Source organism: Neolamprologus multifasciatus, chromosome 18 (genome assembly GCF_963576455.1).
Source record: "Neolamprologus multifasciatus chromosome 18, fNeoMul1.2, whole genome shotgun sequence".
Classification (NCBI taxonomy): Eukaryota; Metazoa; Chordata; class Actinopteri; order Cichliformes; family Cichlidae; genus Neolamprologus; species Neolamprologus multifasciatus.
This window is the reverse complement of record NC_140456.1, coordinates 36192012-36204934: the sequence shown is the minus strand read 5'-3', so window position 1 is coordinate 36204934 and position 12923 is coordinate 36192012. Positions and strand designations below refer to the sequence as shown.

Below are 12923 nucleotides of genomic sequence, written 5' to 3'. Positions count from 1 at the left end.
TAGGAAGTGGGGACAGCAGAAGGAAGTTTGACTTTAAGCATCAGTTTGACCACACAAAGACAAATGTGTCCGACAGTTAAAGGTATAAGAATCTCTTCAAGATAATCTCAAGAGTTGTACAAACATGCACCGTTTAAAAGTGTTACATACTTAACAGGATAAATCAGTATGAAGAACATGAAAGTAATTTGGGCTAAATGTGGAAGGACATTTTTCATTGCCATTTAGTAGTTCTGTATAATGTGAATATACTGATTTGTTAGTTTTGCATTGTGCCATAAAGATACATGTTAGAGGGTTTTTTGGGTTTGTAAGAATAATTAGATTGCAGATAGGAGGCAGGTGCTAACAAGAATTTATTCTTCTTCCTGCTCCTTTTCACCCACGGGTGCAGTGTCATATTAATGGGAAGGAGGATCTGTATGTAGGAAAATGAAACATTGTGTGAAATAAATGAAATGAAATATAATTGCCATTCACTCGCTGGGCCCACGTCCTCATTTGAGGTTTGACAGCGTTTTAGTAGGTAAAGGTGATGCTTGGACATGAACTGAGCTGCGGTTTGGGGAAGGCTTTGAGGGGGACTGGCGACGGCTCCGGGCAGATCCTCATGGACTAAATAGGAGTGAAGAAGTTAAAGGATTGAGAACAAGGAGGGAGGAACAAGAACGAACAGCTTGCAGAACTGGGGGAACATATATAGATGAGAACTGGGAGGAGCGTGTTTGGAGGCGTGGTCCTGATATTCTGATACTTAAGCTTGAATAATTTTCAGTTTTCAAACACACATGACAGCAGTGCAGGTTACAGGTTTGACGTTCATGTACAAATATATTTGTATATACTGTAAACAGCTACAGCAGACCAGTTTACTTTTATTTACACACACTTTTACACACGGTTGCTGTTACAAAGACTCAGCTGCAGCTCTCCCACTGCCAGCTCAACACATCAACGATATGAAGAAAAGTAAAATGAAAAAGAACTGATGTATATATCCAAATGGGCAGTTTTGATACAATACAAGTTTGGTAAAACACATTCCTATAACTTCTATAATGTAGCAAAAGGTACAACTACTAAACACTTTCCTAAGGGAAGAAATATTAAAATGTATCAGGGATGAAATCTTAGAACATTAAAATTCCCTCAAGGGAAAATAAACTTCATGTACATACGTACGACCCCGTTCAGTGTTTTAACCCTGCGAGGTGTGATTGCAGACACCCTGCAGCGGCACCGCTGGCCACACCCTGCCACATACACCCTGCCACATACACCCTGCCACATACACCCTGCCACATACACCCTGCCACATACACCCTCCCTGTTGTCTAAGTAAGTGCAACAAACATGGAGGGATGCTAAAGTTTGGCCCATCCCAGTTATTTGTAAAACTGCTGCTGTTATCTAAGCTGCTGGGGATCATCTCTGAGTTTCAGCATCGATATCTGACATTTGTAAACCTTTTGAGGCAGGTGTCAGACTCACATACAAGCTATCATTTTCCCTCATGCAGAGTCTAACATTTCACCATAATAGCTTTTGCTGCTTACAGGGTAAAAACAGGACTTTACAAAAGCCACTCCAGGACTCGAACTGATCAGAAGGTCTCAGGATCAGGCAGAAATCCTGAACCAACTCAGAAGGACGTGTGATCACCACCCTCTGGTAATATGAACTAAAGGGACACATACAGACACAGAAGCTGCTGAGGCGTTACTGAAGAAAATCACACGTCAAAGGCTTGTTTTCGAGTTACTAAAGCCTCTACACGTCCTCTGTAGTTACTTCAGTGTGCAGGAGATGGGAGTCATGTATCATCTAAGCCAGTGGTTCCCAAACTTTTTTTGCTGGGCCCCCTCTGTTTTACAAGAAAAATGTTGCCCCCCCCCCCACACGCACACACACACACATCCTCCAACCACACACACATATTTTGCTCCATTGCGGTTTATTTCACACCTCAAACATTTAGTAAACAATTAAGCAAATACAAGTAATCTGCAATAAATTACAGGTAGTAATAAAATAAACTACTAACTCTTTTACGCTACGTCCACACCTACACGGGTGTTTTTGAACACGCAGCTGTTTCGTCCACGTAAACGGCGTTTCCAATCACAGAAAACTGAGATTTTTTAAACTCCTTTTTGCGTTTCCGTGTCGACGAGGAATACAGAGTTCGTCACGCCACGTCAAAGGTATGTGCCTTTATTCATGTCACGCTGTGGCCACGTTATTGTTTACATGAGATGAACTGCAGAATGATAGAGACAAAATACTGTTAATCTGACTGTCTGCAGGTTTTACACACAGTTACTGTCCCTCTGTTTACAAAGGCAGAGGCGTCACGCTGTGATTATTTTACATGTAGTTGTTTTTTCCTACAACTGTTTATAACTTGCATAGTTCACATTTCTGTATAACTGTATATCTCAGATTTCTGTATAGTTTTTTTTATTTTATTTCATATTTATATCCTGTTCATAGTCTGTACATAGCTTGTACTCACTACAGCCTGTACATACTTATAGTTATAGAATATTCATAACATACTTCATACCGTGTACATTATAACATACCATAATAGACCCATTTCTGTAACATACTTACATATCTATATTATTGCTAATATATATTGTAATATATCTATATCACTAAAGCACTTCTGGATGGATGCAAACTGCATTTCGTTGCCCTGTACCTGTGCATGTGCAATGACAATAAAGTTGAATTCTATTCTATTCTAATAATATTCAACATTGCTGTCAATACATTTTTCAAAAAATGCCTCTCTGTGCAAAATGTGTTCAAAAACATAAACAGCTGTGGGATCCTGTTTGTCTGTGGTTTGAACCAGGGGAACAAATCATGTCAGGAGCAGCCTGATGTTATTTGTATCCAGCTGTAACTTTACTGTATAAAGAGCAAACATCTCCAAAATGTCAGGAGTAGTTAGTCATTACAACAAGTGTTTGTGAACTAAAAATCAAGAATGTGGGATCCTGTTTGTCCGTGATTTAAACAGCCCAGCGCTGCTCCCGACGCAGGGAAAACCAATCCTGCAGGGAGACCTACCTCAGCACCTGTGCAGGTGAAGTCAAAGGGAAGATTTGCTTCACCATATTTTCTAGTCTTTGTCTTTGAGTGAAGCTGGTTTGGAAACATATTCAGCGATGCTTCATCTCCTGCTTTGCGTTTGTGGAGGCGCCCGTGCTAGCAGTGTCCAAGCGTTTTGTTTTTTTCCCCCCTTTTCATCCCGCGCCCCCCCTGCCATGGCTCTGCGCCCCCCACACTTTGGGAAGGTCTGATCTAAGCAATCAACAGATATCAGAAAATACCTTTAGAAGATGATAAATTGGGTGGATACACATAAATCTGCTTTCCTGTTATCTTTGTTTCACTGAGTAGATCGGCTCAAACTTAGATAAAGGAAAAGTAGTCAGATTACTGACAGCTGTAGCTCAGGAGGTAGAGCAGGTCACCTACTGATCAGAAGGTTGGTGGTTCGATCCCTGGCTCCTCCAGTCTGCATGTCAAGTATCCTTGGGTAAGATACTAACCCCAAGTTGCTCTCCGACGCGTCCATCGGAGTATGAATGTGTGTGAATGTAGTTAGTATAGAGGTAGTGCTTGTGAGAATGGGTTGATTGGGTGAATGCGGCGTGTTGTATGTAGCGCTTTGGGTTAGAAAAGCGCTACATAAGAATCAGTCCATTTACCATCTGTGTACATTATCATCACCGGTAACTGAAACATGTGAAAGCAACATGCATATTTATTCTCTTTATTATATAGTTTTGGCACAAATAACATTTACAAGTAACATTACATTTGCAGTATTACAACAAGGATATATAATTAAATCAAACATATACATTTGTTATATATTTTGTTTTGTACACCCGCAGTAGATGTGCTCGGTGTGAGGTCTCGCAGCAAGCTATCAAATACGGCGCATTTCTCGGCTTTTAAAAAACTCTATGCGTCGCCAGGTGTTTCATCAGATTTGAGGTGTTACCTCCTTTGACAGCATCACAGTATCAGCTTAAAGCACTTGTTGCAGCTGCTGAGTTTGCATCTGTTGCTGTGAAGTACAGCCAGACTTTGACCGCTTCACCTTTTTAATCTGTAGCTCTGCTCTAAAAGAACGTACGTACCTGGGCCCGCCTACTATCCTCGGAAACGTAAAATGATTGGCTAGAATCTAAAGTGTATCACAGCTCAGGGAAATAAAGCACCGAAATAAAGCACTGAAATGTGTGCTGCTTTTCGGTCTGGTTACTACCGTTTATGTCAGAACCGGTGCCATGATACCGGTACCCATCCCTAGATATTATTAACCTCTGTCTCTCTTCCACAGCATGTCTTTATCCTGTCTTCCTTCTCTCACCCCAACCAATCACAGCAGATGGCCCCGCCCCTCCCTGAGCCTGGTTCTGCTCGAGGTTTCTTCCTGTTAAAAGGGAGTTTTTCCTTCCCACTGTCACCAAAGTGCTTGGTGAAGGGGGTCATGTGATTGTTGGGATTTCTCTCTATTATTGTGGCAACTGTTGTGATTTGGTGCTAAATAAATAAAATGGAAAACTGAAATGAACTGAATTCAGATTTCCAAAGACTCCTACATAACACAGACAATATCGTGGAAACCATGACAACCAATGATCCTGTCTTAAACTAATTATCATTTATCCCTTTATCCCTCTTTATAACCTCATATATCAGATATCATGCAATCTTACTGACTTATATTTGACATTAACACGTGCTACACATATTCACATTAAATTTACATTGAATACACATATCAAATACTTTTACCCATATAGAAAACAAATCATATATTAGTTAAAATGGCTGAAACAATATCCACAGTGACATTTCTGAAGTTGACAGTACATTTACAGTAAACATTTAAACTGTGCGTGCCACATTTGACCCTGGGAGAACAACACTACAGTGCAAAATAAAAGTGGCAATGATAGATTAATTCTTAAATGACAGAAAATATTGCTGATGTAAATGAGACGCAAATGAGACTGATGTAAAAAACAAAGGTCCATGAACTACACAGAATTGGTGACGTCAATCTCCCCCTTGATGTGGTTGGGTGAGGGGGTGGTCCTTCATAGTCATGTGACTTCTGTGATGGACCCTGGGCTCTACAGAAACAGTAAAGAAAAGCAACAATTCAGTCAGGGCTGCTATATTCACAAGAACATTGTGTTTTGATACACAGGTGGGTTGTAAAGTCAACAATTGTGAGCAATTGGATAGCAGCTGATCTTGACTTTGTGGCCTGCCTATACTAATATTACTAATAATAGTAATAGTACATTTTATTTAAAAGCACCTTTCAAGACACCCAAAGACACTTAACAATAAAATAAAGCACATAGTAGAACAATGACAAAACAAAGAACAGTACAAAACAAGATCAAATAGACAATAAGCTCACAGTGAATATACGCAGACTTGAACAGATTTAAACTTGGGGATAGAAGAAGAAGATCGAAGTGAGCGGGCAGAAGAGGTAGTACTTAACAGGTCAGAGAGGTAACGAGGAGCAAGGTTATGAGGGGCCTTGAAGGTGAGCAGCTTGTACACTATTCTTCACAGGGAGCCAGTGAAGTTCCTGGAGAACAGGGGTGATGTGCTGGTAGGAGGGGTTCTGGTAATAATGCGGGCAGCGGAGTTTTGAACCAGTTGAAGCTTGGATGAATTTTGGGGGGAAACTACGTAAGAGATGTTACAGTAGTCAAGGCGGGAGATAATGAGACTATGAACAAGAATGGATGCAGACTGGGTGGAAAGAGAAGGTGATGGAAATAGGCATATCACTGATGTGAGATTTAAAGGATAGTGAACTGTCTAGGATGACACCAAGGCTCTTAACCTGAGGTGAAGGGAAAACTGTTAGTGAGAGTGAAATGGTTCGCCTTCAGTAGGTTGGATTTCGTGCCAGTTAGGAGGATTTCAGTTTTATCCTCATTGAGCTTAAGCTGAACCAGGATTTTAATTGGGATAAGCATTCTGTAAGAGGCGAAGGTGGGAGGGAGGAATCAGGCCTGCAGGAGAGATATAACTGAGTGTCATCAGCAAAACAGTGAAAGATCAAACTTATGGAAAATGGTTCCAAGAGGGAAGATGTATGTTATGAAGAGAAGGTGGCCTAAGACTGGACCGTGGGGTACACCAGAGGTGACGGGGAATAGAGTGGAATGAGTGACTTTAAGTAAAGCAGTTTCTGTACTGTGACATGAGCCAGGTTGAAATCTCTCGTAGATGTTATTAACCAGGTGTGAATGAAGTTGGGCTCTGACTATTTTTTCAAGTATTTTAGAGATGACGGGTAGATTAGAAATTGGACGGAGGTTGTTAAAGTTGTTAGGATCCAAGGAAGGTTTTTTCAGTATAGGAGTGACTGAAGCAATCTTGAATAAGGAAGGAAAGATACCAGTGGTGAGTAATGAGTGAATGAAAGCAGAGATGAGTGCGAGTAAGGAAGAGAGGCAGGATTTCACAAGCCCTGTAGGTATAGGGTCAAGATAACATGATGGCTTTGATTTACATGTAAACTCAGAAATATCAGATATATGACGAAGATGAAAAGTGGAAAACGGCTCAAAATAGAGAAAAGGTTCTGGAGAGGGGGTAGACACAACATTTGATCTGAGTTGCTGGTGAATATTATTGATTTCGTAGTGAAGAACAGAATTGAGGAGTTACAGGTTTCAGAAGAATAGAAGTGTGGGGGTGAAGCATCAGAGGGTTTAAGAAGTTTGTCAAGAAGTGAAAACAGAACCCTGTTGTTACCCTCTGAGAACTGATAATACCAGAGTGGAAGCTTTGTTTGGCCTGGTTGATGGAGTCTTTATACTGGAGTACATGGCATGTATAGATTTCTTCATCAACAGTTAAACCAGATTTCTTATACAGTATCTATGCTCTAGCTGCAGAGCTTTGGCCTTCAATGCTCGGAGGTCAAAGGTAAACCAGGGAGCAGAACAAACGAAGGAAACAGTGAGTTTTTACAGGAGCCAGAGAATCAAGGACATTGACTAAACAATTATTAAAATATAACACCAAATCATCAGGAGTAGAATAGAAGTCTGGAATCTGAATATTATCCAAACTGGCAGTGAGAATGTGCATATCAATGCTCTTGATGTTGTGGAGTGAGATGAGATGGGTTGGCTTGGTTAAGGAGCAGCAGAGAGTGAGGTTAAATGAAAGGAGGAAGTGGTCAGTTATGGGGAGCAGAAAGATTAGAGGGAGTAAGACCAGAACAGCAGATCAAGTCCAAGGTGTGTCCTTTGGAGTGAGTGGGAAAGTCGATAAACTGTTTGAATTCAAAGTCCTCGAACCAGAGAAAAGTCTCTGGTGAGCAGAAGGTTATTATTATCTATATGTGGCGATCGTGGCTCAAGAGTTGGGAGTTCGTCTTGTAATCGGAAGGTTGCCGGTTTGAGCCCCGGCTTGGACAGTCTCGGTCGTTGTGTCCTTGGGCAAGACACTTCACCCGTTGCCTACTGGTGGTGGTCAGAGGGCCCGGTGGCGCCAGTGTCCGGCAGCCTCGCCTCTGTCAGTGCGCCCCAGGGCGGCTGTGGCTACAATGTAGCTGCCATCACCAGTGTGTGAATGGGTGGATGACAGGATGTGTAAAGCGCTTTGGGCTCCTTAGGGACTAGTAAAGGGCTATATAAATACAGGCCATTAACCATATGAATGTCTCCCATCAAAATAACATTTGGGGAGACAGATGAAAGGTGGGTTAGTAAGTTAGCAAAACCACTGAGGAAAACAGAATTAGGCTTGGGGGGCGGAGCGACAAGCAGGTAGGCTAATGCTATACTAATACTATCTGGAGTCAACTGAATCTTACAATTTACTTCAGTTCATCTAGTCCGACACTGACATGAGTTAACTGGTCTACGTCCTCTTTCCAGGTGTCTGCTGTCAATTCCCCGTCAATCAGCTGTTGATGACGTCAGCCTGTCACCTCCGCTCTCCTGAACGCTCGCTCCATAGCCAACAAATCATTTGTACTGAATGACTTTTTTAGCAGTAATAGTCTGGACTTCATGTTTCTCATGAATGTATCCACCTTAATGAGCTCTGCCGGGACTCCGCGTTTGGACCGTCGTGGTGGTGGTCTGGTCACAGGTCACTGAGTTTTTCCCTTCCTTTGAGTCACAACTTCTTAAGGTTGGTTCTTCAGATATATTTTATTGTGTTTTAATTTACCGCCCTCCCGGCCCCGCTGGTGTTTTTATTAAAGATTTTACGGACTTTTTATCTTCCATTATTAAACTGGAGAAAGTCTTAATGATTGGGGATTTCACCCTCCACGTGGATGATCTTAGCTGTAGCATGGCCTCTGACTTTCTATCCATTACAGACTCTTTTAGTTTTATTCAGCATGTCTCTGGACCCACCCATGTTAAAGGCCACACCTTGGACCTTGTGTTTTCTCTTGGCTTAGACATAACTAATGTCTGTGTTAAAGACGTACAAGTGAGTGACCATTCTTGTGTTACTTTTAGTCTTAGCTTCCCTCTGTACGCACCACCTTCTAATCTCATGTTCCATAAGCGGTTCATAAATCAGGATGTTGCTTTGAAGTTTTCTAATATGTTGGACCCTCATGTTGATAACCAAGCTTGCTAGCATTAGCTGATGACTTTGTACTCCACCTTCCAAATATGGTCACTTCTGGCTCTAAAAAGCAACATGATGCCCAAAAAACCAATGTTAAGGTTCAAATATAGGAGTATCGAAGGTAACAGGTAATGCCACTGTTGCTATCTATCCTTGTTTTCAACCACTAGCCCTAACAGCATGGTATAAAGTGCAGTCCTTTATACCTTACCTTATCACTGGTCTCCATGTTGTGATTGACTTCAGGGGAAACCTCATCGGTATTAGCCGTGCCTGAGTCTGAGGGACTCTGGGGAATCACAGCTCTCTTTTTGAAATACTGAACCACAAAAACAACCTAGGAAGAGACAGAAGAGAAGTTGAATACATCTGATCATTCAAAATTATTCCTTTCACACGGATCAACCATTCGGATGGCAAGTACTTCACTGTTACTGCGGGGAAATGGAGCTCTACTATTTTTGTTTACATTGTTTCTGTGACCCAGATCTTTGTCCCCACTAAGACTGTTGTTCACCAAGTGGAAAAAATTAATTCATGTTCATCCATGCAAGCACAGCTTGTGTGTGTGAGAGTGTCCTGCAGCAGTTTAGTCCATTAGATCAGTTTTCTATTAAGGAAAGAGTCTAAATATGTCTGACCAAGTTACACAATGATGTGCAGAAGTAAGGTGCTGAACTTACTCTCGGAAAGAGGAATTATTTTGAAAAGCTGCTTGAAAATGTGCTTTAAATTTAAAGTTTTTTTGACTTTGAATAAATGACTAAAATTTCAGTCAAACCTGCCCTCCATCCAGCACCTGCACCTCTGAAGAACCAGGAAACAGGCAGGGATAATCATCACAGACCCCTCACACCCTGGACACAGACTCTTTGACCTGCTGCCCTCTGGCAGACGGTACAGAAGCCTGCAGACTGGGACCAACCAACACAGGAACAGCTTCTTTCCCCTCGACATCTCCCTCCTAAACAGTTGACCTGTCACACTGCTCCCACTGCCAGACTGCAACTGCACCTTATGTACATTCTGTGGTACTCATTTCATTTCTGTAATCCTGCATTTGATGTCTATAAGATTTAGATAGCAGACCTAACACCTCCACAGTACTGAGGGTTGAGGTTTTCTATGAGTTTACAAATAAGCAGTCATTGAACTTCAGGTTTGAGCTAGCATAAAATGCTGTGTTTATTGTCATCTGTTTTTCATAATGACCCACTAATGACGTCTACACTGATATAAGTCTAATAATAACAGGAACTGACCAGAAAGACAGCAACAGCAGCACCGATGGCTTGTCCTGCTATAACATCACTCCAGTGGTTACGATATTCAGCCACTCTGTTGATGCCTGTTAGCAAAGCCAGACTGACCAATGAGAGGCTGACAAAGGGCCCAGCCAGACGCCCCACTGCACATCCAACACAGGACATGATGTACATCTGAAAAGGAAGATTGTTTCTGACACTTTAACCAAATATTACTTTATTGACATTGTTGGATTATTTAAAGACAGATCGACTCACTGCCAAGTAAACAGCTAAGTAGACGCTGAGTGCAGCCTCTTTGCAGGGAAATGTCTTCCTGGCTCTGATGATGTCATCAGGGTCACCAGTACAGCCATCTGACTGGCTCACAAAGAACGCTGTATCCTGGCAGCCGAGAGCAGTGTAATTGGGCTGGCACACAGACAGGAAGTAGGGAGCCAGACTTCCTGTGACCATCTGACCAGTACTAACAAAAATGTCTGTTGTAAACAAACCAAAGACAAAGACACCTACAGAAAGACACACAGGTGATATTTGTATACAACTTAAACCAGCATAACTATTGCATAACTCACAGAGGCTACATTATAGACGGTTCATTTAAAATGACCATTTCAAACATAGCTGATCCTAAAAGGTTAGAAGAGACTCCATCATTGTGTTTACAGTAGCCCAGAACATTATTAAAGGGACATTTTAAAAATGTCACAGACACGACAACTGGGTTAATCAATGGTGGGAATATTTTGTGCTGGTCTTACATTACCAAGGAAACGGACAGTCCTGCGCACCATGGGGTTAACATAGCAGCAGTCTCCCACGACAACAACCTTCTCCTGCTCATAAAAGTGGTTTGAGTTGTAGTAAAAGACGAAGATGACTACTTCCACCCCTGAAATCTGAAAAAAGAAAAACAGATTGAAAAACAAAATAAATTAAATAAGAATAAATTGGAGAAAATGTTAGCTGTAGTATACAGTACTGAAACGTTTGCAGTAATGATGTCGTTGTCATATTCCAGTAATTTGCTGCAATATGATGTGAGCATAGAGTAGCTTTGATTTTAAACGTTACTATTAAATCAAATTTTTATTTGTTCACATGTTTTTATGTGATATGTTATTGCAATAAAATATCATGTGTCAGTATTAAAATATTGAAGATTCGTCCTCTGCTATTTTAGCCACATGCTAATTTTGACCCATTGAAGAGAAAACATCAGCAGAGCTAATGCAGAGGTGGGCGGGGCCTACCAAACAGCCACGTAGAGCAGAAAAGACAAACACAGCCACCATGATGTTACCCTCCAGTTTGTGAAATCACATTATGAGTGCACGTTTCATCTTCACCATTTTAGCATTTTAAAATTATATGTGATGGGCGTGACTGCAACTCCGTTAACGTCGGCTAACAACCCGTCAGTCACACAATCAGGAAACATACACTGGATAATCATCCTCTCTGACACTTAAAATAACCACAACAAAACTGACCATAAGCTCATCAGCAAAGTGTTTACAGAGGGTGAATATTAGGCTACGTTCACTCTGCAGGTCTTGATGCTCAATTCAGATTTTTGGATCAAATCTGATTTTTTTGTCTGCTCGTTCACACTACAAATAAAATGCGACAGCAAACGCGCTCTAGTGTGAACGCTCAAAGCGCCGCATGCGCAAAAGAAGACGTCACACACAACGCGCTCTGTTTAGACCCAGAGCAACAGTATTGTTTGACTGATGGTCTTAATATAAAGACTTCAGACTTCACGTTTCCCAATTTTTGCTTTAAGTTATTTTGTTATTTACATAATAATGTAAATAACCTAATAATGATCCTTATTGCTGCTTTAGAGGAGCGCTGCTTCAAAGGATAGCTGCAGATTTCTGTCAGAATCTGCAGATTATACAGTACAAATAAAATGTTCACGTTTCTCCAACGTTGTCTTCCCAACAGTTTCACTGGATGGACAGGAAGCGTTCACGATGTCTTCTCCGGCGCTGATAATTCGCGTCTGTCTTGTGTCAGTGACGTAAAAGACGGATTTAATGTGACATGACCATCAAACAGCAGTCGCTTTCTAAAACATCAGATATGTATCGGATTCAGCACCACATACGAAAGTGACCCAGATCGGATTTGAAAATATCGGATTTGTGCCGTTCATACTGTCACACCATGATGGGATAGATGGTCGCAGAGGGTCAAAAAATCTGATTTGATGCGCTTTCGCCTGCAGTGTGAACGTAGCCTTAGAGACTGAGCCTGTGCAGGTATGGGAGGACAATTTCCCAGCTGAACATCAGCTGATGTTCAGACTGAGTTTCCCCATGAATATCAGTGTGGTGTGGAAGGAGGACCGAGCTTCCAGATAAAGGATACAGGTGGAACAACACCAACACATGGAGAAAGTTTGCACATATCTACTCGAACAGCATGCCTGCCTCACCCTGCCTTGAAGGTGGGGGCTCAGAGATATTGATGACTTTGAGAAGGTGTTCCAGCACTGCTGAAAATCACCTGCAGACCTGCTGCAATAGTTCAATACTTATTTTACCTGCTGTGAAATGCACAATAATGTATGTATACTAACAGTCCTTTAACATGCAAAGCTTTCTGTAGCTCTACTGACTTACCAGTACAACAGGTAGTCCGCTCACCACAGAGTACAGTATTACAGGCGGCATGCGGCTGTTCTCTTCAGGTCCAGGATCAGGTTTGGTCAAAGTGGGGTCTCTGCAAATGAAGCCCTGCTCTGCTGGACTGAAAGTGTCAGTGAACTCACAGTAGTAAACCAGCATGACTGCAGCAGCGAGTATCACCACCTGGAAGTACAGCATGATGGAGTCAGCATCGAACAAGGCTGCAGACGGTTACCACATTAGTCCAGGTGAACAGGAAAATCCAGCTTTGAGGTCTTTACTGCTGATGCAATGAAGACAAAGCAGCCATTCAAATATCAGTCACCATGTTTTTCCAAATCCAGTTTCAAGATTT

At 41.7% G+C, this 12923-nt stretch overlaps 2 protein-coding genes across 3 annotated transcripts in view; one reads left to right on the top strand and one right to left on the bottom strand.

The window, feature by feature from the left end:
- Nucleotides 1-12923, top strand: part of LOC146498569 (uncharacterized) — a 242972-nt gene that overhangs the window by 57115 nt on the left and 172934 nt on the right. The gene's annotated exons all lie outside the window — the stretch shown is intronic.
- Nucleotides 3764-12923, bottom strand: part of LOC146498576 (phospholipid phosphatase-related protein type 5-like) — an 11050-nt gene continuing 1890 nt past the window's right edge. Inside the window, exons 1-6 of one of the 2 annotated variants that reach the window (XM_085140070.1) lie at nt 12563-12923; nt 10696-10828; nt 10188-10438; nt 9927-10103; nt 8876-9001; nt 3764-5165 (exon numbers count right to left, since the gene is read on the bottom strand). The exon at nt 12563-12923 is cut by the window's right edge and continues 1886 nt beyond it. In XM_085140070.1, coding sequence (XP_084996196.1) covers nt 5136-5165; nt 8876-9001; nt 9927-10103; nt 10188-10438; nt 10696-10828; nt 12563-12766 — 921 coding nt within the window. In that variant the 5' untranslated portion in view covers nt 12767-12923 and the 3' untranslated portion in view covers nt 3764-5135. Of the gene's footprint in view, nt 5166-8179; nt 9002-9926; nt 10104-10187; nt 10439-10695; nt 10829-12562 lie in introns of those variants that run through there. The other variant, XM_085140069.1, reaches the window with a different exon arrangement.